The 25,470-nt window shown below is 32.3% G+C and overlaps 1 protein-coding gene across 4 annotated transcripts in view; it reads left to right on the top strand.

Moving 5' to 3' along the window:
- The window catches only part of LOC118188084 (very long chain fatty acid elongase 7-like), a 119,919-nt gene that overhangs the window by 55,891 nt on the left and 38,558 nt on the right, over positions 1 to 25,470 (top strand). For 3 of the 4 annotated variants that reach the window (XM_035358434.2, XM_035358431.2, XM_035358433.2), the window contains exons 6-9: positions 1,246 to 1,351; positions 2,460 to 2,596; positions 7,955 to 8,263; positions 15,748 to 16,633. In XM_035358434.2, the coding sequence (XP_035214325.1) occupies positions 1,246 to 1,351; positions 2,460 to 2,596; positions 7,955 to 8,215 (504 nt within the window). In that variant the 3' untranslated portion in view covers positions 8,216 to 8,263; positions 15,748 to 16,633. Of the gene's footprint in view, positions 1 to 1,245; positions 1,352 to 2,459; positions 2,597 to 7,954; positions 8,264 to 15,747; positions 16,634 to 25,470 lie in introns of those variants that run through there. The other variant, XM_085824349.1, reaches the window with a different exon arrangement.

A 25,470-nucleotide genomic window follows, 5' to 3' on the forward strand; every position in this document is an offset into this window, starting at 1 on the left:
CATATCGTTGAGCTGTTGAAGATGTACGGAGGATGACTAAAGATAACCTGTTGTCATACGAAATAGCACCCCACACCATCACACCAGGGGTTATGGCTGTATGCCTTTGTAAAACAAAGGCTGATTGGGACCGCTGGCCCCCTCCTCTCCAGACACAAACACGATGTTCATCTGCTTCAAGAGTGAAGCGGAATTCATCGCTGAACACTACGCGATGCCAGTCTGATGGCAGCCATGATTATTGGTTGCGACACCATTCCAGACGACTCCGCCGATGTTGTGGAGTCAAAGGCAAACGTCTTAAAGGACTTTGTGAGCGTAACCCCGCCTCAGACGAGCGCCGTGAGATGGTGGACGGTACTACGGGAGGTATACACGTGGCTGTAGTGCATTAAATATTCGACAAAGATATCGTTGGGGCAGTCTGGACCTGGCGAACAGTCAACCTATCTCGCCTCGCATTTGTGCTCCTCGGTCTTCCAGATCCTGGTAAAAGAATTTGACCAGTAATGCACGCTCAACTAAAGAAGGAGACATTGCACATAAACTTTCAATCCGATTGATTGGGCCCACCAGCGGCCGAGCGGTAAAGTCGCTGAACACTGGTAGTTCGGTCCGAGGTTCGAATCCCGCGAACGGGCTGGCTTCATGGGTGTTTTCGTGGTTTTCCCCATGTGTAACATGTATACGAGCCAGTTTCCCTCAGAAAGTCCTCCACGAAGGCATCCCTCCTCTTAGGCAGATAGCCTTCGAGGCTTTGCCGTAATTACATAACCTAACCGATTGATTGGAAACGTAACACATTGCCTTTTAAAACCCAAGCATAAAACCCCTGTTTGCAATATTTTTTTTCTAGAGAGTTGCAACATTCGGAGGATAACCGAATGGTCACTGAAAGCAGCCCGGATGTCCGGACCCTGCTCTCACATGTCACCTGTCCTGTCGATTAAATGCCCGTTTCGGCTAAATGTACTTGTAGGCTAAATGTTCTGTTGGCCAAATGTCTCGGCTAAAGGGTTGTCGGCTAAGTGTCAAGGACCCCTTGTTTTATTAAATGAACTTTATTGAATTCAGTAAAGTAATGCTTTTATGTCATGCACATTTCTTGGAAAAATTATCTATAATTCTAATATATTCTATTATTAGATTTATATTGGAAAAATATAATTTTAACATACTGACTCGGTTTACCCCAATATGTGTATTATTGCTCAGTATATTTTGTAATAATTTTAATTCTTCCAGATCTTTTTCGTATTGAGGAAAAAAGACAAGTCGATTACGAACCTCCATGTGATACACCACGCTATTCTTCCAATTTGTGGATGGGTTCTCTTCAGAACAGAAACAAGTAATTATTATAACACACATTAGTATGCATTAAATTTTTATATATGAGTATAAATAACATTTAACTATAAACATTAGTGGAAAAAATTATTTTGAGTGGTATTAAGCCACTGCGCAGACTTGTACAAAGTTTCTTTTAAAATTATTCATAAAAACTGTGATAAGAATGGTTTTTAGATTTGATGTTCCATAAAAAGAAATTTTTGAATTAGAAAGGCGACTTCTTTTTAGTTCCTGTAACGCTGTGCATCTATTTAAATGCAAGAATTGTCCAAAATAATAGAAATACCCAGTTTAAAGAAAGTAATTTTGTTTCTATCGATTCAATTTCAAAATTATTCGAAATAGGGAGTGGTGCTATGCTTGCATTAAGCGTAATAATAGCATACAGTATGCCAGGCACATCATCGCCAATTGGATCATTCGTAAGAGAAAACGAAAATTACTGTCAGAAGTATAATAAAAGTATATTAGAGAGAAATATTACATCAAATGAAAAACTACTGAAACAGCTGTGATTTCTGAGCTTGATATACATATACAGGACACATCTGCAACATTTAAATAAAGTATTGAACTGTATAAAAAGAACTATTTATAGCTCATAAACATTGGATTTTATATGGTCAAAGATTGATCTCTGATTTTTATAAATTTTTAAAGATTAACGGAATTGATAGTAGATACAGAGCCACTGTTTTCGTTATAAAAAGTTAATCAGTTTTATGGCTTCTTTTAGAAATTTCGATAAAATTTTAAAATTGTTAAAAACTATCTTTTGTGATGAGTCTTTAACCCCTTGGTCAATTATTCAGTTTTATACAATAAAGTGTTTTTCAGTTTATATAAAGCGTGTGAACTACAACAGTTGTTAAATATTCTTCAATCGTAAATCAATCAAATCTGATGAAAAAAAGGTAGTATGTGGCACATATCCGCATAAAGTTATTTTTATTCAACTAGAAAATGTTACTAAAAATACATAAATTTTAAAATATCTTTTTTTTTCTGGGTTATATTTTTATAATAATAGTTTGAAGAATAATTAAATAAATTATAACAGTCTTCTTAGGTGGATCACATTTAAAATGTAATGCCATTTTTTTCAGGCGGTTTTCAGAGTTTTCCAGTTCTCCTCAATTCCATCGTTCACGTTTTGATGTACAGTTACTACGGCCTGGCTGCCATAGGACCTCATGTGCAGAAATATTTATGGTGGAAACGGTATCTCACGATTATTCAGATGGTATGAACATTCTAATATCTCACGAATTATTCAGATGGTAAGACAGAAATACTGTCGATTAGATAAAGTTCAACTTAAAAATATTGTTCTATGCAATTTGTAAAGGGAAAGTGCATGTAATTATGTGCAATATTTAATTAAGACACTTAAATTATTTATATTATAACGAAACGAAAAATTTGTATGCTTATATTTTGCGGGTTAAAGTTAAATCGCAACAAGATATAAGTTTTAAATCGGAACAAGATATAAGATATAAGTTTTAAATCGGAACAGCAACAAAATTAAGTTGTCAATTGTAATTTGAAATTTAAGTGAATGTTTCATTTACAAAAATTATTTAGGTATAAATTCTAATCTGAAATCAAAATTTAAAGAAACAGGCATGTAACTACATTTTTCTCTGAACAGCCATTTCTAAAATAACTCAATAGTACTATAACAGCTGTAATTTTTCTAAATGAAATAAAAACATATTTTCACCGGAATTAGAAACAAAATCCGTTGGTAATCATAAAAAATCAAAACTCAAAAATCGCTATTTTAATGGCAATTGACATTTCAAAAGTATATGCAAATTAGCCAAAGAAACGAACAAAATATTTAGCAAATGTTTGATGCAGTAAAGGATAAATTAATACGATTTGTTTTCGGAAAGCTTTATTTATTACTTTTATTTCAGCATCTACTAGTTCAATACCGAATGTGCTTATGTAAGTTTGATTATTTATACAGTTGCTTTTATTTCCATTTAGTATTTTGAAATTGTTTTTTCTTGAGATATAAATTCTGCAACTGAATTACAAATACTAGATGACATTTTATGAAAGGCCATTAGTGGAAAAAATTATTTTAAGTGGTATTAAGCCACTGCGCAGACTTGTACAAAGTTTCTTTTAAAATTATTTATAAAACCTGTGATAAGAATGGTTTTTAGATTTGATATATATGATCAGTGTTATAGTTTTATTGGCTAATCTTTGGAATATGGTAACAGGTAGTTTGGCGACATTTTGGTAAGGCGATAAAGATTACTAGCTAGGACTTTAGCAGTGTACATGGATAAAGTCAAAAGTGTGCGCAATGTCATATTTGTGCAATTATGAGATATTTTTTTAAGTGAAAATAGGTCGACATGTACATGGATACCGTGTGCATATTTCACAAGTGCACATCAGCCTAGCCACTGAGGGAGGAGTTTTGAAAATGGACCAATGAGCTGTTATTACTCTTGTGACGCTAAATCTTCGTGCATGTGAGCGTATGTTGTTTACGTTTTAATTTGCATTTGTTTCACAGTTATAAATATATGGGCCTCGTAGTGCTTTCGTTTTCTGAGTTTGATTAATCGCTGATATTTCACTTTCGCTATTTTTGTCATGTATTAATGTTAGGATTGGGCATATTATGTGGATTAAGAGAACTCAAGTGTGTGTTTTTTTTTAATTGAGCTGAGAATGAATGAAAGTATTACAATGAATTTCTTTTTCAGTGCTTGTATTCTTTTGATTTTAAAGGGTGAGATTCAGAATATATATATGATCTGATTATATCCATGATTAACATTAAACATTATATGTGAATAAATTGAATATACTCGTTGTGAACACAATAAATTCACTCTGTTCCATGCGTATTTCTTGTGTAGACAGTACAGTTTAAGAGTGAGCAGTTATTAAATGTGAAATTTAACACACTAAATGTATTCGAATGCAAATTAGTAAAGTTCACTTTGAATAAATTTCTGCATTAGTTATTATTATAGAATATCTTTTTCATATAGACTGCAATAAAAAGTGCTGACTTCTATTTACATATATAATTGGTGTAAATATTTTTCTCATACGCATAATTTTATGTAAAGATTGCATTTGGGCTCAGATGTTTATCACATATTTCTTTCCTCAACTTATTTACCACATATTATTAAGTAATATTTCATATCGATATTTTTGCGAAGTATCCAACATGTGTATTTATTTCAGCCAAGTAGTAAAATCTTCAAAATTTCCTATAATTGATTTGACTTCGCAATGACAAGTTTCAGAAGCAATCGACGATGCTTTAATTATTTTGTACATAAAATTGCGTGTCAGAGTATTTTCAACCCTTTTGCTTAAATCTTAAAGCACGCGAAACGTCATGTGACATGACAGAAATATTACTGGATGCTCATTGGTTCATCCTAGAAGCCACTCCTTTGGTAGCTACACAGATGTGCACTTGTGAAATATGCATACCGTGTATGTGCAATTCTTTAAAACGCGGCAAGCAGTGGCCGATTCTGCACTTTCTCCCAATTTCGCACCTAATCTTCGTCATGATTAAGCACTTTTGTTCCATAAAAGTTCTAGCATAAGCGTAATTCGGCTAGCAGATTGTTGGGAAAAAAATGTTGAGTAGAAAAAAAAAAAAAAAATTACCTTTACTTCGTGAAAACAAAATGGACAAAATTGCGTTCAAAAAAAAAAACTAGCAGGTTGCTGTAGCAGGGTTGGTCGCCAAATGTTTGCCAAAAAATTTATCGTCAAGTTACCATAATCCAAAGATTAAGTTTTTTTTTTTTTTTTTTTTTTTTTTTTTTTTTTTTTTACTATGGATAAATTTTAATTACCTTTTGAAGCATTTCCTCTCTCCTTTCCGTATGCCTTCGCGGTTGTAACTAGAAGTACGCTCGACACATAATCGGGAGGTTCGAACCCCAGCGAGAATATTGTGGATTTCTTCAGTTTCTTAAATTCGAAAAAGAAAATATAATGAATCTACAACCTTTTTTAAACCACTTTAAATTTTCTAAATTACCAATTACCTTTTGGAAGCTGATTGGCTAAATGGATTAGCTTTTGCCATAGATCATATAGGGTTAGCCACCACTAAATATAAAATCTCTTGTGAAAGAACGATGAATTTAGAGCAAGGAATTTTGAAACTCTAGCTGCACTAACAATAATCTGGAGTCAAATTTGGGACATTCATATTATTTCACCAATGTCCTGACCATTGCAACAAAGCACCAATAACTTTTAACTCCTTACATCACCCCAGCCCTATATTAGTCCCACGTAAAGGCAACGCAGAAATGCTAACGTAGAAACTGATACAACACAGATCTTACTACTGCCAGTTGCCCATTTTAAGTTAGTGATGTATTATCGATCACTATTCTTTATTTGAGAAATGAAAATGGGAACTAGCATGCTTTCGTGGTGTAGTGGTCAGCACGCTCGGCACGTATTCGAGAGGTCCGTGGTTCGAGTCCCGGCTACGGCATTGCTCAATTTTTACATCTCCTGCTTCTAAATAATCTAATATCTCTACAGATTAATCGTTGAAAAGTTAACGAAACCCTTTTCTAAAGTCGAAATTCATAGTTGAACACCTTTTCATCACATCAGCAATGTATGACAGGAATGTGTTTATCTCTATAATCTTATCAATTACTTCCATGATTGGCTGCAATAAGTAGCTCAGTTTTATTTTAATATTTAATTATTACACATTAATTATTCACATTTATTATTTCCATCGATAAATATTTTCGTAGTTCTGATTTCTAACCAGCTTTTAAATTACTTAGAATGTAAAAGAAACAAATCACCATTCTGGCTGAAATTACAGAACATCACGTTCTGCAGATTGTTACCGTAGTCCAGCAGCTAAAGGTAAACATCACATAAATATTCACCAAAGTTTAGTTTCTGAAATGTTGTACCCTTGCACGCTTAGAGTATAAGAGATTTTTATCGTGAGTATCGGAATTTCAATGACAAATTTTTAAAGCGATAGATTTAGCCATGGTAGATTTAGTCATGCAACAATCCTCTTAAGAAAGTATGATCCTATGTCCTGCTGCTGCCTTCATGGTGATTATGGATGGCATGATGAAACCATTTGCAACATTATGGTTGTAAATATTCTTCATGGTTACAACAGTCCGTTTACAATAAAATAGATCGATGGATGTTATCAACATATCTTCAATGTGTTAAAGTGCTGCGAAGAATTATTGAAGATAACCGATTCTGTATGGTCAGTTTCGGAGCTGTTATTGTATTCATGGTAATTTTACCTGCCTCGCAATTTTCTTAAGAAATTATGATCCTAATTCTCCTGCTGCCTTTATGATGATCATGGAGTGCATGATGAATTCATTTGTAACATCATGGTTGAAAATATTCTTCATGGTTACCACATTCCGTTTACGATATAATAGATCGATGGATGTTATCGAAATATCTTCAGTGTGTTAAAATGCTGCAAAGGATCACTGAAGGTAACCGATTAACGAAACTGTTAGTGTACATGGCGGATTTAACTCTCGCACAATCCTCTCCAGAAATTATGATCCTATGTTTTGCTGCTGCCTTCATGATGGTTATGGAGGGCATGATGAAACCATTTGTAACATCATAATTACAAACATTCTATCATCATTACAACATACCGTTTATAGTACAATAAATAGATCGATGAATGTTATCAACATATCATTAGTGAGTTAAAGTGCTGCCAAGAATCACGGAAGATTCTCAAAAATAACAGCACACGGAAACGCAAATAGAGTGATAGACGTACAGTACTTCATAATGACGTGAGCTAATAATTTCTTCTGGCCTTCACTATGCATGAATTATCTGATTACCTGAAGTATGTGAAACAATGTGATTCAACATTGAATCCATTTTGATGTATTCACGATTCAAGGTCGAGGCGTCAGTGTTACCAAAACTCGTGATTTAGGAGTAAACACTGAAAAACGCTGGCAATGGAATCCATTTTTTTAGCATTTTTTGCAGTGGTCAGTGACTTATGCACGTCGAATACACTTGGAATATTTAACTCAGAATAATAAGTATCAAACTTCACGTTATGCTTTTGGTAATTCTCAGTATCCCATGATCCTTACAAGAAGCTACGATGCTTGTACCACTTGCTCATGACAGTTATGGAATCCTTGTTGCACTTAGTGGTGACTTTCATCCCGTGAAATTCGTCTGTACGCTCAAGTCTTTTCCTTAGAGATTGTAATGAAACGTCTCTCTCAGTTAATTATACGTCATCAGGTGAGCGCTTAGGCCATAATTATTTGCTAAGGTTAGCAGTACTAGCAGTAGATAAGCACCGTGCATTTCTGTAGAGACGAACTAATTTACATATTAATCGTTTTGGGATGTGTTTAATAGGGAGTTCTTTTACTTTCAAGAGGCTCAGAGTGTATATTTTCGAGGAACTAATATTTAATTACAACGCTTTATTTTAAGCTCAGTACTTTTAATGATATACGAACATATTTTTGCTCAAATATTAGATCAACTTCCATCTATAATTTATTTAACGTTTTATTTCTTCTAATTATAGGTACAGTTCATCCTGGTCATACTATTTGTGACAACAATAACACCCCTCTCAGGGTGTTCTGCAGCCAAAACCAGTGTATGGGTCAACACTGTATTAGCAGTATTATTTCTCATCCTGTTCTACAATTTTTATACACATTCCTTTCAACCAAAAGGATCTCAATTAAAAAAGGATTTTGAAAAGAAACAGCTTGAAGGAGATGTTTCTAAGCATAACAATAATGAAGCCATCAGTGAAACAAAGAAATTCAAGTCCAACTAGAAACTGATTAATAAGTTCTTTTGTCTGAAGTGATACTTACATTTACAGGTAAAATGTCTTCCTTTGAAGCTTCCTTTTGAAAGAGGAATCAAATTAATAAGGGGGGTTAAATTAATAAGCTCAGAGGATAAAGGAGATATATAAGGAGAGGGGTAAAATTAATAAGGTTTATTGTAAAATTAATTATAACTTATAGTGAAATACCTCTAGGGATTAATATAAGGAGAGGAGTTAAATTAATAAGGTTTATTATAAAATTAATTTTAACTTATAATATACAGAAATACCTTGCTTAGTACCGCTAATTGGTTATTCTAAAGTATCGCGCTAAGTGAATCCGCGCTGAGTGAAACATTATTTCTATGGGAAAATTAGTAATTAGTTCCTATCAAATTTTATTGAAACAAAAATATTTACGTATTACCTAATGAAAAACAATAAAAGATTAAAAGGTAAAATACGTAAGAGAAGATTTTTATTGTCTGTTTACAAAATCAAAAAGGAGACATTACCTTTTAACCTGAAAAATCAGTCACAGTTTTTTCTCACATTTTGTTTTCTTTATTCATCATGCGATAACTAAAAAATGTAGCGGCTAATTTTTGCCTGGCTTCAAGGCTCCTTTATGTATTCGGATCATTTTCTTCAATCAGTTCAGATGCTCTTCCAGTGACGTTAAATAGTTCTTCGATATTACTGAATGTGAAGATTCCCCCTCCGTTTGCAACATTTTCTCAAATGTCATTTTTTTTCTTCATCCCATCCTTCTTCTATATTGATGAAAGGTTCGTCATCAAGAATCTGGATTCCGTTTGAACATATTCCATGACACTGGTTGTCCCCCGAAGAGACAAAACTTAAATTATGTCCAAGTTTTACAACTTCTGCTGAGATTGTATCCATTTGAAAATCGCAAGCAGCAAGCAAAAAGGGAAAGAACCTTTGAGGTCCTTGACCTTATAAGACGAAATATACTCTTCATTGAACTTAGATAAAAGCTTCCTATTCATTTCCATAGAATCCACGGTGACCACTCACTTCAGCAAAACGGACAACAGTTTCTCTATTTCTAAGAAAACAAAGAGCTAACAGAATTTCAATTATTAGTTTGTTGCTGCTGGCAATACTGTTCAAAAAGTGAAGGAAAGAAAGAGAGTCAGAATATATAAGGTAGCTTGAGGATGATGTCCCATTGTCCTTCAACCACTTGATGACAATTATGCACTTTTGTTTCCATTATGAAATTTACATGTAATTTGTTTATGTATTCTTTGTAAATTCTGTTTAATTAGAAACTATGCACAAAATATTATATCTAAATATATAATGTTACAAATATACACCTCAGAAAAACATATAAAGTAATGTGTATTATTTTAGAAGTCAAACAACAAAAATCGGAGTTATATTTGCAAATTTTCCAGGACCAGTTCCGGTGGTTTAACTACCAAACAAGCTTCCTCAGCTGCCAAAGTGCAAATGAGGGAGCACTTCATTTTACACTCTGGCAGCTGAGGAAGATAATTGAATGAAACGTTTAAAATTCATTAAACAAACTGCAACAAAAAAGATGCAAAACATGGCAGAACAAAAATTAAATAAAAAATTTACATCTTTCGTTGCATCGTCACTAGGAGGTTGGTACAATGAAAGAAGTCAATAAATCCATCTGTTTCTGAAGCAACAGAAACACAATTTTAGTTTAAAATTTCAAATGGTATCAGTAAAATAATAGAAGTAATCTTTGCTTTTAATCGGTACACATCCTACAGGTCGAAGTAAGTACTAATTTAAAAATTGCAAAATTATAGCATCAAAAATATAAGCAAAATTTAAAAAATCATTATTAGTTCCAGCACGAGACCAAAAAATAAAACATGTAAATGTAATATGTAAATCTGATATATGACAAAACAAAAACGTATGTACATTTTTAAGGCATACAGACCGGATAAAATGTTTTTTAAAAATATAGCATCACAATCATAAACAAGCCAAAAAAAACATACAAATGTAATAATTTTCAATTTAATGGGGCAGTTCCAAAATATATGTAAAACAGATGCAATCCAGCATATAAAAATAATAAATGAAATTTTCGTTCAAAAAATATAAAATAAATAGTAAAAATTATTTTTAAATACAAAGAAGAGTTAGTTTTTAAAATCTGTAACAACAGAGCAACAAACGAATGAAAAATATATTCCTCCTGTTTAGTAACAAAATATTGTCCTGAAGTCTAAAATGTGCTAAACAATGAATTTACTTAAACTACGAATTTCAAACTAATTAAAATTAATAAGAAGTTAGAAAAAATTATATTGTAACATTAAATAGGATGCGGAGAAAATGAATAATTTGAAAAAGGTAAAATATTGAATTTCCTGGATTATAAATCTTACAAGAAATCCAATAGTATCCGGAAAAATTTAATTGAAATATTCGTTCGCTTCAGTTCAAAGAATGAAATAAGTTGTAGTGATAATAATTGTAATAAAATCAAGGCAGTGGAAATAAACTAAGAGCAAAGTTGAGAGAAATCCTAGCATATTTGAAATAAGAATTTAGCAACAATGTTATAAGTAACAGATAATCTAAAACAGAATAAAGGCAGAAAACGAAAAAAGTTGTCAAAATTTACAGGATATAAAATTCATTCAAGTGTGCTTTCCTGAGACTTGCACACTGAAGTATGCCCATTTTATTAAGGAATAGGAAATAATTTCCTATTTGTTCATTTGCGGTTTTGCAGCTGAGGAGGGTGGTTCGGTAAAACCATCGAAACTAGTCCTGTGAAAATTTTGTAAATATAACGCTGATTTTTGTTGTTTGACTTCTGGATTAGTATTTGTTCGGCGTGTTATTGTGTCTTAATGTAGATAATTATTAGACAGATTATAGTTTATTCATAATTAGGCTAAATTATAATTCATTTTGGTTAAGAACATGCAAACTATACCACCATAATGGTTTAGGTATAGGTCTATATAAAAACAAGAGATTAATAGAGAAAATAAATTTAGATTACAACTATAATTAGCTAAATATTTTTTGATGAAATTATGTCGAATTTAGTAATCTCTTAGCATTTTAATTAATAAACGGAGCTCTCTAATAAAATCGTTGCTATTATTAAAGTATTTTTATTCTTTTTTAATAATAATAGTGGTATCAATAATTTTTCTGTAAGTATTAGATTTCCAATTAATTAGTTTAATTGTTTTCAAGTTCAAAGGTCTTCTTTTATCACGTAATGTAATATTGTTGAGGTTGTAAATTTGTGTATGTCAAGATAATCTCCTTCGGTATCTTCATATATTTATTTTACTTTGCGTTATACATAATTTTGATGTTCTTTTGATTTTGAATTTAAAAATTTTTGAATTTTTTAATATTAAAGAATTTTTAACTTTTGTCTTTACTTTTGAGTTTGTGTTTAAAATTATAGTGGGAAAGCAAAAATTATAGTGGTCATACAGAACAACGCTTAAACTTAAAAGTAAGAATAAAATTATTAAATTTAAATGAAAATTAAGAAGCGAAATGAAGGAAAATTTTTTTCAGTATTTTATATTTCACTGAAAACTGAAATCTTCCTTTTATTAATAATCTCTACAAATTTCTTAATACTCTTATTAATGAAGACAAATTTTTAGAAATGATATCCAGAAAAAAAATTATTTCAAATTGAAGATTTAACAAAGTTAGTTAATCAGTGTAGTATGATAGAGAATTAAAAAATTTCTTTTGAAGTTCCGATATATGAAATTCACCATTTTTTGTAATATTAATTCTTAATTAGAATAGAAGTATTTTGTTTCTATACTGAAAAGTATCAGAATTTTTTTTCTGAAACAGATGATGCTTCAATGAATTTTTCCTAATCCTGCGCTTGTCCTGCAACTTAATATTTACTTAAACTGTGTCCTGCTGTGATTTATTTTCTTAGTTTAGAACTAAAATGTATGATAAATTTAGAAATTTCAATGCGACAAAGTACCCGAAGAGTTATTTGCCTAAGGAAAAGGATGTCTTCGTGGAGTACTTTCTAAGGAAAACTAGCCCGAATTCACGATAGACATGTGTAAAATTGAACACGCAATCACATTCAACTAGATTCAAATCTGGCTCAAACTACCAGTACTAAAGGTCTTACCACTCAAGCCTCTTAGCATTTCCAAAGATGGCTAAGTTTTATTTCGTGCTGAAACAAGAACAATTGTATTTTAATCATTATTTTATTACATTATTATATTTCTTCTTAAGCGTAAGTTAGCGTTCTCCCTCAATAAAGAATTAATAGCATTAAAATCGTGAGCTTATATTGTTTCTCAGCTATATTTCCCATCAATTTTTCTTAATTACAGTATTAAAAGTTAAATATCTATGCCCTATATATAATATCAAATTCGCAATATATATAGCATAGATATAAAAGTTAAATATCTATGATATATATGTTGTATGATCTTAAATTAATTTAGTGCGAAAACAAGTTACTACTACTTGCGCAATTGCTGCAAAGTAAGTTAATAATAATTTATTTACTAAAAAATATTGATTAATTGATTATATTATCTCCTAAGTTTAATTATAGTAGTATTATCTTAAAAGAGTGAATCCATACTAGTAAGATATTTTGAAGGATGTTTTGAAGTAACTTGAAAGTAAAATGTTAAAATTTTTTTTAACGCGGACTGGAATTAAATCATGAATAACAAAATATCAATTGTAAAAAGAATAAAATAAAAGGCAAGAATTAAATTAAATGCATGTAATCATTGTCATTGATCGGAAATTAGTTGACTTTTCAAGGGAAACAAACCAACTCCCATTCAATGAATAATAATTAATAAATAAATACGAAGGTGTTTCGTCTTTACTCAAGTAATGAGGCTAAGCCAAACGGGCAATTCAAGTCAGGCCAAATATCTCCGTGAGTAGAAGGGATTATGAGCCAATGCTGATATTCAAAGAACTTATTCCTATTAAGCATTTTAGCCAATTCAATTTTGAGTGTAAAGTAATTTCTGCAGTAAATTTCTATAATTCACTAAATTTTTATTCCCAATGTTTAATTTTACAAATAATATTGAACTAAAATGCATAAACACGAGGGTGTCGGGGGACGGTTACTCGAGCTTTATAGAAATTTACTGCAGAAATTACTTTACACTCAAAATTGAATTGGCTAAAATGCTTAATAGGAATGAGTTCTTTGAATATCAACATTGGCTCATAATCCTTTCTAATCACGGAGACACGGGTATTTGGCCTGACTTGAATTGCCAGTTTGGATAGCTTCATTGCTCGAGTAAAGACGAAACACCTTCGTATTTATTTATTAATTATTGTTCATTGAACGGGAGTTGGTTTGTTCCCCTTAAAAAGTTCTCTAATTTCCGATCAATGACAATGATTAAGTGCATTTAATTTAATTCTTGCCTTTAATTTATTCCTTTTACAATTGAAATCTTTTTATTCATGACTTAATTCCAGTGCCCGTTAAAACATTTTTAACAATTAACTTTCAAGTTACTTCAAAAAATCTTTCAAAATATAACTTACTAGTATGCATTCACACTTTTAAGATAATTTTAGTATAATTAAACTTAGGAGATAATATAATCAATTAATCAATACCTTTTAGTAAATAAATTATGATATATATGTAATATATTCAGGAGCAGAAATTTTGATGGCGTAGAAGTGTTGATCCATAATGACTAGAAATCGTAGGCGAAGGCAGATTAAATCTTCAGTTTTATTTTCAGCAACATGTTGCGGCTACACAAAAGTCGGCACATTAAATGTGCCTGTTCCAAAAGGCTTACATTTTTGATAGATTTGCAGAAAAAAAAAGCAGACAGACTGCAGTCCAGCTAAGGCAAAGCGTAGAAAGAAAGTGCGTAATGTTCAGGATGAAATCTTAAGTCAAATTGAGTTAGTTTTGGGTCTCAAAGCATTTTGATTGGATAGTTAATATTGCTATAAAATTATTATTGGCTGTTTGAGTTTTAGTTCACTTCACGTCACCAGAATTACGTAAGAGTCATATGACATAATTTCTTTTCGAAATGACGCACTGCAAATAGATGTTGCTATTTTTAGAATAGAGAAGGGACATTAATTTATGCTGCTAGTTTAATCTTTTACAGAGGCTGTTCGCACATTTTTAGACGACTTTGGTAAGCGGTAATAAAAAATCTTTTGCTGCAAAAGAAATAATTGCAATTGCACTGTGTTTTTAAAAGTCAAAGTTATCGTCTTTGACTTAAAAGTTTTGTTTTTATTCAAAATGGCGAATTTAACAAAGCAGTGGTTCGAAGGCTACATTTACGCTCTTTCCGAAGAGAAATATGCATACTACGTTATCCAGAAACGATGTGAGAGTCATGGTTTTGTGACATCTAAAGCGTCGATAGGTAATATCATCAACAAGAAAGGGAAAAAACGTCAAATTGGAGCCTCAACTGGGACAAAAATTCCAAACAAGTATCCAAGGAAAAAAACGGACATCTCCGACTATTGCAAAGGTACGTTGTTTAATGTTAAAAGAAATCCCCCTAGTCAAAGGACAGTTGCAAAATCATTAAAATGCTCGGTTTCCACTGTAAACAAAATGATAAACGTTGATTGAAATCTTAAGAAAGCGAAAAAACGCAATATGCATCGTCTTCTTCCAAAGCATATCGCTCAACGCAGGACACACTGCAGAATTCTATATGAGAAACACTAATCCAAAAAAAAATGGAAAACAATTTGTTACAATAGATGAAGCACGGGCGTACTTAAGTGATTGTAACAAAAAGAGCCATTTATTATCATAAAGGGGGAGAAAAAATGTAAGTACATGGTTCAAAGAATCGAAAGAAAGTTTTTCTAAGGGATTCATGATTGTTGCTGGTATTTCTTATAATGGCAAGTTAAAAATAAAGAGAGTGCAAAAAAATGTCAAGATTAACTCCAAATACTATCAGAAACATATTTTATCGCCAATATTCCTGAATGAAATACTATCGCTGCCATCAATCTGTGAGACTCCATCAGGACAAGTCGCACATCAAAATCCACTGCAAATTTCCCAAAAGAAATGTAACAGAAAACTGGTATCAAGGTTATAACCCTTCACTGATATCCCTGCTAAATCTCCTGAAGAGTCACCTTTGGATTTTTATGCTTTCGGACTTTTAAAAACTGCATTATGCAAACGTTGTCCCAAAACCCTAACAGGACTCTGGAAAGATGTTCGGGAGGAATGGGATAGAATACCTCTTCTGCCACTTTAAAAGGCATTATTATCCTGGAAATTGCGGTGTCAAAAGATAGTTCAGAATAAGGGATGTCAAATAGAACATTTAAAATACAAGAATTTTATGTAATTTAGTTTTGTGAATACAATATACATCATCTAAAAATGCGTGAACAGCCTCTGTACATATTCTTTACTTTTCTTACATATATGTTGCGAATTTTCATACATCTTTCATACATTTCTATGAAAGAATAATTTACAGTTTAATTTTTTGCAGCGATTCACTTTGCTGCTAATCACGAGCTAGACGTTATGACTGAATGAATAACTGCTACTGAGGATGGCGGAATTACTAGATGGCCAAAATGTCGTTTTTGCTGAACATTTTCGTTTACTATGTTATTTATTTATATCGTCTCTAAGAATCAAGTGGATCTTAGAAAGCCCTCTGCCTTCATGATGAAGATTTGGAAACACTATGGGAGTTCTGAATTCGATACATGCTGCGGTAGCCAAAGAGATAATTTTGTTCAAAACAAAGATTTCATCATGTTCCGAAGTCGTTTTCTCATGAACTTGTAGATTTCAGCACATATTTATTGACATGAAAGAAAAATATATAGATACCTACATAATGTTGATCTTTACAATGAATTCAATTTTCAAAGTATAGTATACACAGCAAAATTTGTACAGTGTTAATCACGTTCGACAAAGATTAACCATCTCATCGAATTAAGACCACAATTTATAATCTTCGAACTGTTACGGTGGAATACCGAAGTCGAACTTCATATAAATCTTTTGCTGCCTGCACCACATAGCTGAATTTTTCAATTTCGAAGAATGTCTTAGATAATTTTTTTCTTCCGTTTTATTTTCTCTGAAACGATAAAGGATACTGGCAACAATATGTGAAATGCCATATCAAAAATGTAACAAGAACAGCAATCAACTAAATAGTACTCTTTTATTTCAGGACAGACCATCTTTGTCTAATGCTAACAAATTACATCTGGAATCAAAATAATGTTTTGGAAAGAAACAGACGAACTTAAGAATCTTATAAACTATGGTTAATATTTTAGAGGCATTAAAGCCACAAATATTTGAAGCTGTTTGTATTTTTGAAGAAATATATAAATCTTGTGTCAACCATTTCAGAGCTGATTTAAAGCAATTTTTAAAACCATTTAGCACAAATGTACGTGTACAAATACATCTGAGTTACGAATGATCTTTTTTTCGTATATGTTCATTTTTTGAACATATATGCCTAAAACATATATATTCCTAAAACATATGCCTAAAACATATATATTCTTAAAACATATGCCTAAAACATATATATTCTTAAAACATATGCCTAAAACATATATATTCTTAAAACATATGCCTAAAACATATATGTTCCTAAAACATATCCCTAAAACATATAAGTTCCTAAAACATATGCCTAAAACATATAAGTTCCTAAAACATATGCCTAAAATATATATGTTCCTAAAACATATGCCTAAAACATGTATGTTCCTAAAACATATGTCTAAAACATATATGTTCCTAAAACATATGCCTAAAATATATATGTTCCTAAAACATATGCCTAAAACATATACGTTCCTAAAACATATGCCTAAAATATATATGTTCCTAAAGCATATGCCTAAAATATATATGTTCCTAAAACATATGCCTAAAACATATATGTTCCTAAAACATATGCCTAAAACATATATGTTCCTAAAGCATATGCCAAAACATATATGTTCCATAATTCTTTTTGTTTTCAGAAATCAACTCAGCCTATCAATGAATCCTATTTATAGTAGAGTATCAAACTCTTCGTTTGCATGCATTGCAGTTATTTGCCTTGAAAACCTAGATACTTTATATATAACATGGTTTATTGCTTTAGTAAAAATTTTATTATTTATTTATTATTTATTGTTTCGCCCTTGTGCACTACACGGAAGGGAAGAATGCCTTCCTGGAAGACTTTCTAATTGAAATTGGCTCGTATTAAAACACGTTACACATGGGGAAAACCACGAAACATGGGGGAACACATGGGGAAACGCCCATGCAGCCAGCTCGTTCGAGTGATTCGAACCTCGGACTGAGCTACAAGTGTTCAGCGAATTTACCACTCAGTCGCTGGTAGGCATTTTGTTATTTACTATATATGATTGAAGATTTCAAAAATTTTAACAAAGAAATGTTTATTTTTGCTTTTCTCAATAGATATTCAAGCATTATCTAACAAAAGGACATTCTGGAGTCTTGCACACACTCAATTCTGACTGTTAGCACTGGTCTACAATCAGTGCCTATTTTGTTCAAACTGCTGATGCAAAGACGCAAAATATTTGAAAATTTATTATAGTATCTACTATGAGGAAATTAGTTATGAATGCAGTTGTAATTTGTTTTATTCAATTTTGTTATTATTTCTTTAAAGCGTGCTCACCAGAACCTTCATATGTCTTTATTAACTAAGTTTCAGTTTCTAAGACTGCATGAGAATCAACAAATGAATTTTAGCAATGAGATATACAAGTATGATAGATAGGTAAACAAGAAAATTAAGCAAAATCTTTCTGACGTAAGCCAATACTTGATTACTTTTAAATATAAGACACAAAATATTTATGCATGAAAATAAATCATTTATTTGTTTTTCAAAATTTCTTTTTAGCATTAATATATTTTTTATTCGAGTAGTCCAGTTTTCGAAATATTTATGCAACATTTGTACAACAGACACATATAATTTAAAAGTTACAGCTATTTCTTAAACGTTAATTCCGATAAAACATTTTCAATACTTGGCACAAATTTCACAAAATTATGAAATTTTATCTCTTTTCTAGTGATTATATTTTAGTGTGAGTGCATTCTAATAAGAAAAACTCATAAATTCTGAATTATAACAAGCATTCTGAAAAACGTCCTTCGAACGGGCTCAAGTACCTTTAAGCCTGAATATTATTTTTATTTCTACCCTCAAGCGAAATTACCCCTTGAATGTTTGCTTTGTTGCTGTATTTGCTTATATGCAGGGAAACGCACATATCTGTATTATTCGTTTCAATAATTCTTTTAAAAATAGTTTTCACATATTTTTTTTTTAGTCCAAAGGGATTTGAATCCCGAAGGACTATTAGTTTCGTTTTGGCATTTTGCGTCGGACTCATAAATGTCGGTTCACTTTTTAAACTGTTGCCACAAAATGTTAGAGTCCTGCAGTATATTTGAAGAAATTAAATAATGAAAAATCTGCATAAATGTATGTATATTTCTCGTATTGTGATAAAACAACGGTACATAGAGTCATCGAATTTTGAATAACGTAATCCTCCAACGAATATGAGCATGTGGAAGACCAAATTTGAAATTTGAAATTTGTTTTATGATCGATTTCCTATTTTTTAAAACTTTGACGAATTTTTGATTAACAAACTCAAGGATTTCAAAGCGAGCAATGGCAACGTTGTGCAGAAAAAACATTTTTATCTCCAGCGCGTGAGTCTCTGTATCGGAAATTCTAAAGATATGCTCGTTTTGAAACTATTTTGCGATATTGCTGTTGCACTGGATCTTATGGTTTAAGTGCGAGGAACATGATATTTAATAAAGAAAGGTAACACACAAAATGTTAAAAAACGCCCCTTTGGACGTAATTTAAAATCTGAAACATTTCAGATTTTTTTTTTCTGTCAAAGTGTTTTCAAAATAACAGATTTTACATTCTGGTGATTCATCAATTGTCTACTTAATGTCTGATAAAAATAAAAAAATTCTGAAGACTCCGCTCGCCATTTGTATTTTGGTTTCGTAGAATGTATTTCAAGCACTACTAAATTATGGTTTTAACACGAAAACAGCATCATTTATTAAATTAGAGGTCTAAGTAGAATAAGTAATTTTTAAGAAATTTTTATTCCTTTCCTCATTTTAAAAAGAAATAATATTTTCGGAATATCTCTGTAATCTATTAAATAATGCTGCTTAATTTCAGTTTCCGTCAAGATACTTACAATTCCTGTTCATGCAGTTGAGTAATTTGATTTCAATGAGAATAGAATTCAATATTTGCACGTGAATTACATCTTAACTAACAACAAATCAGACCGAATCGAAACATAAAATATCGAAAATACTTTAAAGGTATATAAACAATTCATGAATATGGATCTCGTTCCGAAAATTTAATTGGATTTCAAAAAAATAAGAAAAGCTTTTTTCTTAAGTGCTACGTAGTTACAAGTTAATGTCAGCGGGATAACCATTTCGAGCTTAAATTAAATAAAAGCTCGGAGATTTCTACAAAACTTTAATTAAAACTTTTGAACAAACTTTGAAATGACGCCAAATTCTTCTTTCTCTAGAATTTTAAAGGCAGCATTATAATCCCTACTTTAGATTCATTTGTTTCTATGGCTAATATACGTTTTCCAAAGTCTGTGTGTTGCAGTTCTTTTCCCATGAATTTGAATTTTTGTTATATTTATCTTAAGCCATCCATTTCATAAGAGCAAAACTACTTCATAAAAGCTTTCTATGCGTTACTCGAAGATGTGGCAAATAAGTATTACGTTTTTTAATAAACTTGTAGAGACACTATGATTTTTAATACAGGATAGGTCAAAAATGTGCAATGCTCTCGCCGGGACTCGAACCTGGATCTCTCGAATACGCGCCGAGTACGCTAATTGTTACACCGCAAAGGCATGCAGAAAGGTGGGAGAAAATACCGTATATAATCCTCCTTTTAAAGGGCGACTGGGATTAGAAAACCCAATCGCCAAATCCTGGTGGTGAAGAATCATCATCCACCACCTTTTTAGTTCGGGCGCCACTGTAAAGACATTAGAATTTTTTTAAGCAGGAGACATAAAAAATGAACAATGCCCTCGCTAAAACCTGAACCTCTAGAATGCGCATCGACTATTCTTCCAATTACATCACGAAGGCATGCAGAAAGAAGGAAGAAATTAACGTCGACTTTAAGATCCTGCCTTAGTTATAGCATTCCTCTAAGGAAATCAAAAGAAAATTTTCATAATTTGAAGACGTAATAAAAGAAAAAGATAGATTTTTGATTTGGTGGTGAATGAATTGGATTATTTAATTATGGCAAAGCACACGAGAGCTACCTGCCTAAAGGGAGGGATGCCTTTGTGGAGGACTTTCTAAGGGAAACTAGCTCGTATACACGTTACACATGGGGAAAACCACGAAAACACCCATGCAGCCAGCTCGTTCGCGGGATTCGAATCTCAAACCGAAATACCAGTGTTCAGCGTCTTTACCGCTCGGCCGCTGGTGGGATGATTTGGTGGTGAGGGTTAATTATATATATATATATGTGTGTGTGTGCATGTATGGGGTGTTTCATATTGAATGGGGGAAAAGAATAGCATGGAACAGATTATGCGATTGATTTATTAAGCGGAAACAAATTAATTTTGAAACTACTATTATACAAGTTTTATCTGGCAACAACGAATAATCTTCTGATTCTGAAATCTTTCCTAGAGACACTGTTAATTCAAAGCCTGCTCTGTTTTGGAATACTCTATCAGGTTCAATGTTCCTTCTTACCTTCTTCGGGAACATGCAAGGACCTGACTCGGAACAGAGAGCTTACTAAAGCTATGTTCACTAATTGTGGGAAGTAGACAGGATACACAAGAAGGGTATATAAAACCCTTTATTTTCTCTATTTACAATAACTTCCGTACTTCGGAATACACAGACCCGCCACTTGGGGTCTAAAGTAAAAATATAAAAAATAGAACTAAACTCTAATTTAACTTTAGAATAATAAACGTGGAAGATTGGCCTTATAATAACAGGAATAATAACAGGAAGCGTTATAATAACAGGAAGCGTATATAGTACAGAGAACTGTGAACACTACAATACGTTTAAAATTTATCAAGAGGATTAAAACCTCTGGCCTGGAAGGCAACCAGCAACTGCGTAACTTCTAAGGTAAGCGGCCTGCTTCGACTTACTGCTTCCTCTCTCTCGCTTGGCAAAAAGCCACAACTTAAATACTTGGCGTTCGCCAGACAAACTTTGCATAAAAACCTTAACGCTTATAATTCTGGCCGGAAGTAGAAAATAAGAAGTGATAGTAAAGATTTAAAATAAAATAAACGTTAGTAAAACTTAAGATCCTTACAACTCCAAAAGAGCATAATTTATTATCGTTTAAAGAACTTTTCGCACGAAATTTTTAAAGAACCACCGCATCGTCACATCATCAAACGGTGGGTGAAGCAGTTTCAGGAAACTGGTTGCTTGTGTAAGACAACAAAACCAAGATGAACAACAGCCCAGACAGAAGTGGTTGAAAAAAATTCACTAATATGATGAACTGGTGAAATGGAACATAAGCGTGATTCTCCAAAGGGTAACGTTTTCTGCGCCATTTGTAACACTTACGTTTTGCTTCTTTTTTCTTCATGGAAAAATGGATTAACGGTTGCATTTAGTAAGATTTGCTATCAGAATGGTTGTGTCCCTCAGTTCGAGGAACTGGTTCCCGGCTTCAATTTGCAGCAAGACGGTACTCCACCACATTGGCATAAAAACCTAAGCCAGTACATGAACGATAGTCTACGCCATCTCTGGACTGGCACAGCTGAGTTAAGCGATATGCCATTGTTTTGTTGACCATCAAGATCCTCAGATTTAATCCCTTGTGATGTTTTCATATGGATATTTGTTAAAGACTTATGGAGTTTAATAAAGTGTTCGTGCCTTCATTTCCTCGTGACATAAGCAGCTGAAGCAGAGGATAACTGAAGTGCTCCAATCATTAACAAAAGATATTCTATCACAAGTGTGGCAGGAACTGGAATACCGAGTACATATTTGCCGTGTCATTGGGGAAGCACACATAGAATATCTATAGAAACTATAGTTTCACAGTATAAAAGTCTTTAGTACAATTGCAAACCTCGTTTTCAATATATCTTTTTTATAAATGCAAGTTTGGCAAGCTTGGTTCACAATATGCCTTTAGTACAATTGCAAGCTTGTTTCACAGTATACCTTCAATATAAGCCTCGTTTTCAATGTTAGCTTTTTACTTAATGTTACGAAGTAAAAAGTAAGTATTGTAATCGCGAAAAGTTTCAGGCAGCATATTTCAACGAAAATATCCATTTTGACCGCTATCGAATGCACTTTAACGATGTTTCTGCGTGATATCTGTACGTAAGGACAGAATAAAAAACTCTTTTCCTTGAAAAAAATTATAAAACTGCTTTAAAATTATTCTGAAGAGAAATTTTCGTGGCGTCTCTACGAACGTATGTACGTACCTATCTTGCATAACTCAAAAACGAGTAGCCTCATAACGTTGAAATTTTGTATATAGGACTGCTATAACATGTAGATGTGCACCTCGTATTTTGGTTGCAATCGACCGCACCAAACGTATATAAATATATTTATATATATATCCACTCTGTTACACGGCTCAGTGATCTCAGTTTCTTTACTCTTATATGTTTGTAAATTGTACATTTTTTTGCTTTAAAAATGATTGTATTATGTTGTTTTTATTTTCCGGTTAAGGTTTTTATGCCTTTAGTAAATCTGTATGCAATATCTTTAGAATTATCAACATTTTTAAAGTTGTCTAAGTGCCGCTAAGCCTTTTTTTATGGCGCCCATTGATGTTTACATTTGAAACAGGAGACTAGTGAATTTGTTGCCAATCTAGAGAAACTTAGCTTCGCAACAACAAAGATAACGCCTTCATTTCTTATTGCCAATTAAATCATGCTTAATCCTTTCTGGTATTTTTTCGAGGAAATAATTGTTTAAGATTTACTTCGTAATTTTTAATATAGATATTTTGAGTTTTTATGTATTTTTGCCTTGTCGCGAAGTGAGAACTGAATTAATTAAATGAGAATTACTCAATCGTCTGTGAAAAACTGTTTCTTTTTTGTTTTGTTTGCTTAATTTCTTTTATACATAATTCTAGGTTTATTATAGTATTTGAATAGAACATATGGCAACAATTAGATAATTATTTAAATGATATAAATTTTGTGCATTCTGAGTTATAATATGAACGAAATATAATACTGTGAAATGAATCTAGCGCCAGAGGTATGGTAAACAAATAGCGTGAATTTTAAAGAATGCATTTATTCCATAGTGGTTTATGCGCTGTCGGCGAAGTAGATTTAATTCAATCCAATAAGTTTAAATGAAAGCAAGAAAAGATGCGTATAATTTAATATTCCGTACAAAGAAGTCATATGGTGTACACATCAGATTTTTTTATAAATGCAAGCTTGGGAAGCTTGGTTCAAAGAATACCTGTAGTATAACTCCAAGCTTGGTTCACAGTATATCTTTAGTATAATTGCAGGCTTTATAATTACAAACTTGCCTTCTCTTGGATAACTATAATTCCACAGTACATCTTTAGTACGTATAATAGCAAGCTCTTAAACTGCCCTATATTATGTGTTTCTTACGTTTATACTTTGTCTTCCGTTACTTGGAAAAGGTAGGCAAGAGGTTTCATTATTTTTGTTTGATTTTTTCTATAATACGCATGTGAACACCCATGCTTTATAATTTGTCGTCTTAAATAATTTAATTTTATTGTTAAATAATCATTCGTGAATAATACATGAGCTGATTTGTTAACAATCAGCTGTAGTTAATTTAGAAGATGTCCAGAGCAGATTTTATTTACGCATTCAGGATCTAAAATCTAATTAATTTATGTTTATACTCAAAGAATATAAAGTAGATATCAGGGTAATAATTCCAACTTGAATTTAAGAAATTTGAACAGTTGATAACATACTGCATGCGACAAATAGTACACAAAAAATGGAACTTCAGTTACTGAAGCTTTAAATCTTGAATCGGTCCACTTCCACAATATGTTTCATTTATAATTACAGAATTATTCTATTTGAAACAGCACGAGGTTTTACTGTCTTTATCAATAAATTCAATCTGCTTATTAATTTGACTTAAAACAGACTGATTGGTGGGAAAATATTACGTAGTTTTGATGTCACTTTACTTCCTTAAAATAATAATATGAACACTTACTCTCCCCCTGTTTAATTACTACCAAACACTCGAAGGACCTGGCTCACCGTGTTCTTTTGAGTAGCCCCTTGCCGCGCAGATACTTTACACTTGTAAGGATTATGTTAATTTTATTAACAGTTAAATTTTAAGTTCCTTTCCTGTCAAATTTTTAACTTCAACTTACTACTTCCGGCCAGAACGTACTTTTGGAATTTGCTGAATATTTAATGAGAAGGAGCGGTATTTAAACCACGAAGTTACTTACTGAGTCAGAAAGAATCAGAGTGTCTGATTTACGCGCGTCTGCCTTTTTGGCCACTCTCTCTCTCTCAAAGCTGTTATTACGCACGGCCGCACTCAGGCCCTTGCGAAGCTTCGTAGTAAAATAAGTTAAGGGGCCATCTCAAATTGAACCTTGATAGCTTCGGCTATACTTCTGTAGTTAATCTTAGTTTTAGTTTAATTCTTAGTCTTTTTAGTTCAAGTCCAAGTGCGGGCTTTGATTGTACACTCCCAGGCGGAGTTTTGTTAAATCTTTATGGAATAATAAAGGGTTAGTTACCCTTCTATCTTGTTGTTTCTTGTCACCGAACGCAAGCGATTATTCGCTTATCAGTTCTTAGATTCCTTACTTCCAACATTAACTTGGAATTCCAAAGTGAGGTACTCTACACACTTTCAAAAATACATACCTTCTCCAGGATTCGAGCCCATGTCCATCTGTACGGCAGCCAGCGTCACTAACAACTATACTGTCTGGGCGGCTACACGACTTCGAAATTAAGCCCTCTGTACAAAAGCTAGATACTTGTGATCATCAGAGCCTTTTGGAAAGTCTCAACTAGAGTTGCTCGCATATTGGCCAGTGTCTCACCGCTTCCGTTTCAAATGAAATATTTTTATAATAAATTCC

The sequence above is a fragment of the Stegodyphus dumicola genome, chromosome 9 (assembly GCF_044657685.1).
Source record: "Stegodyphus dumicola isolate Sdum_Otavi_A_Nest chromosome 9, ASM4465768v1".
In the NCBI taxonomy this organism is placed as follows: domain Eukaryota; kingdom Metazoa; phylum Arthropoda; class Arachnida; order Araneae; family Eresidae; genus Stegodyphus; species Stegodyphus dumicola.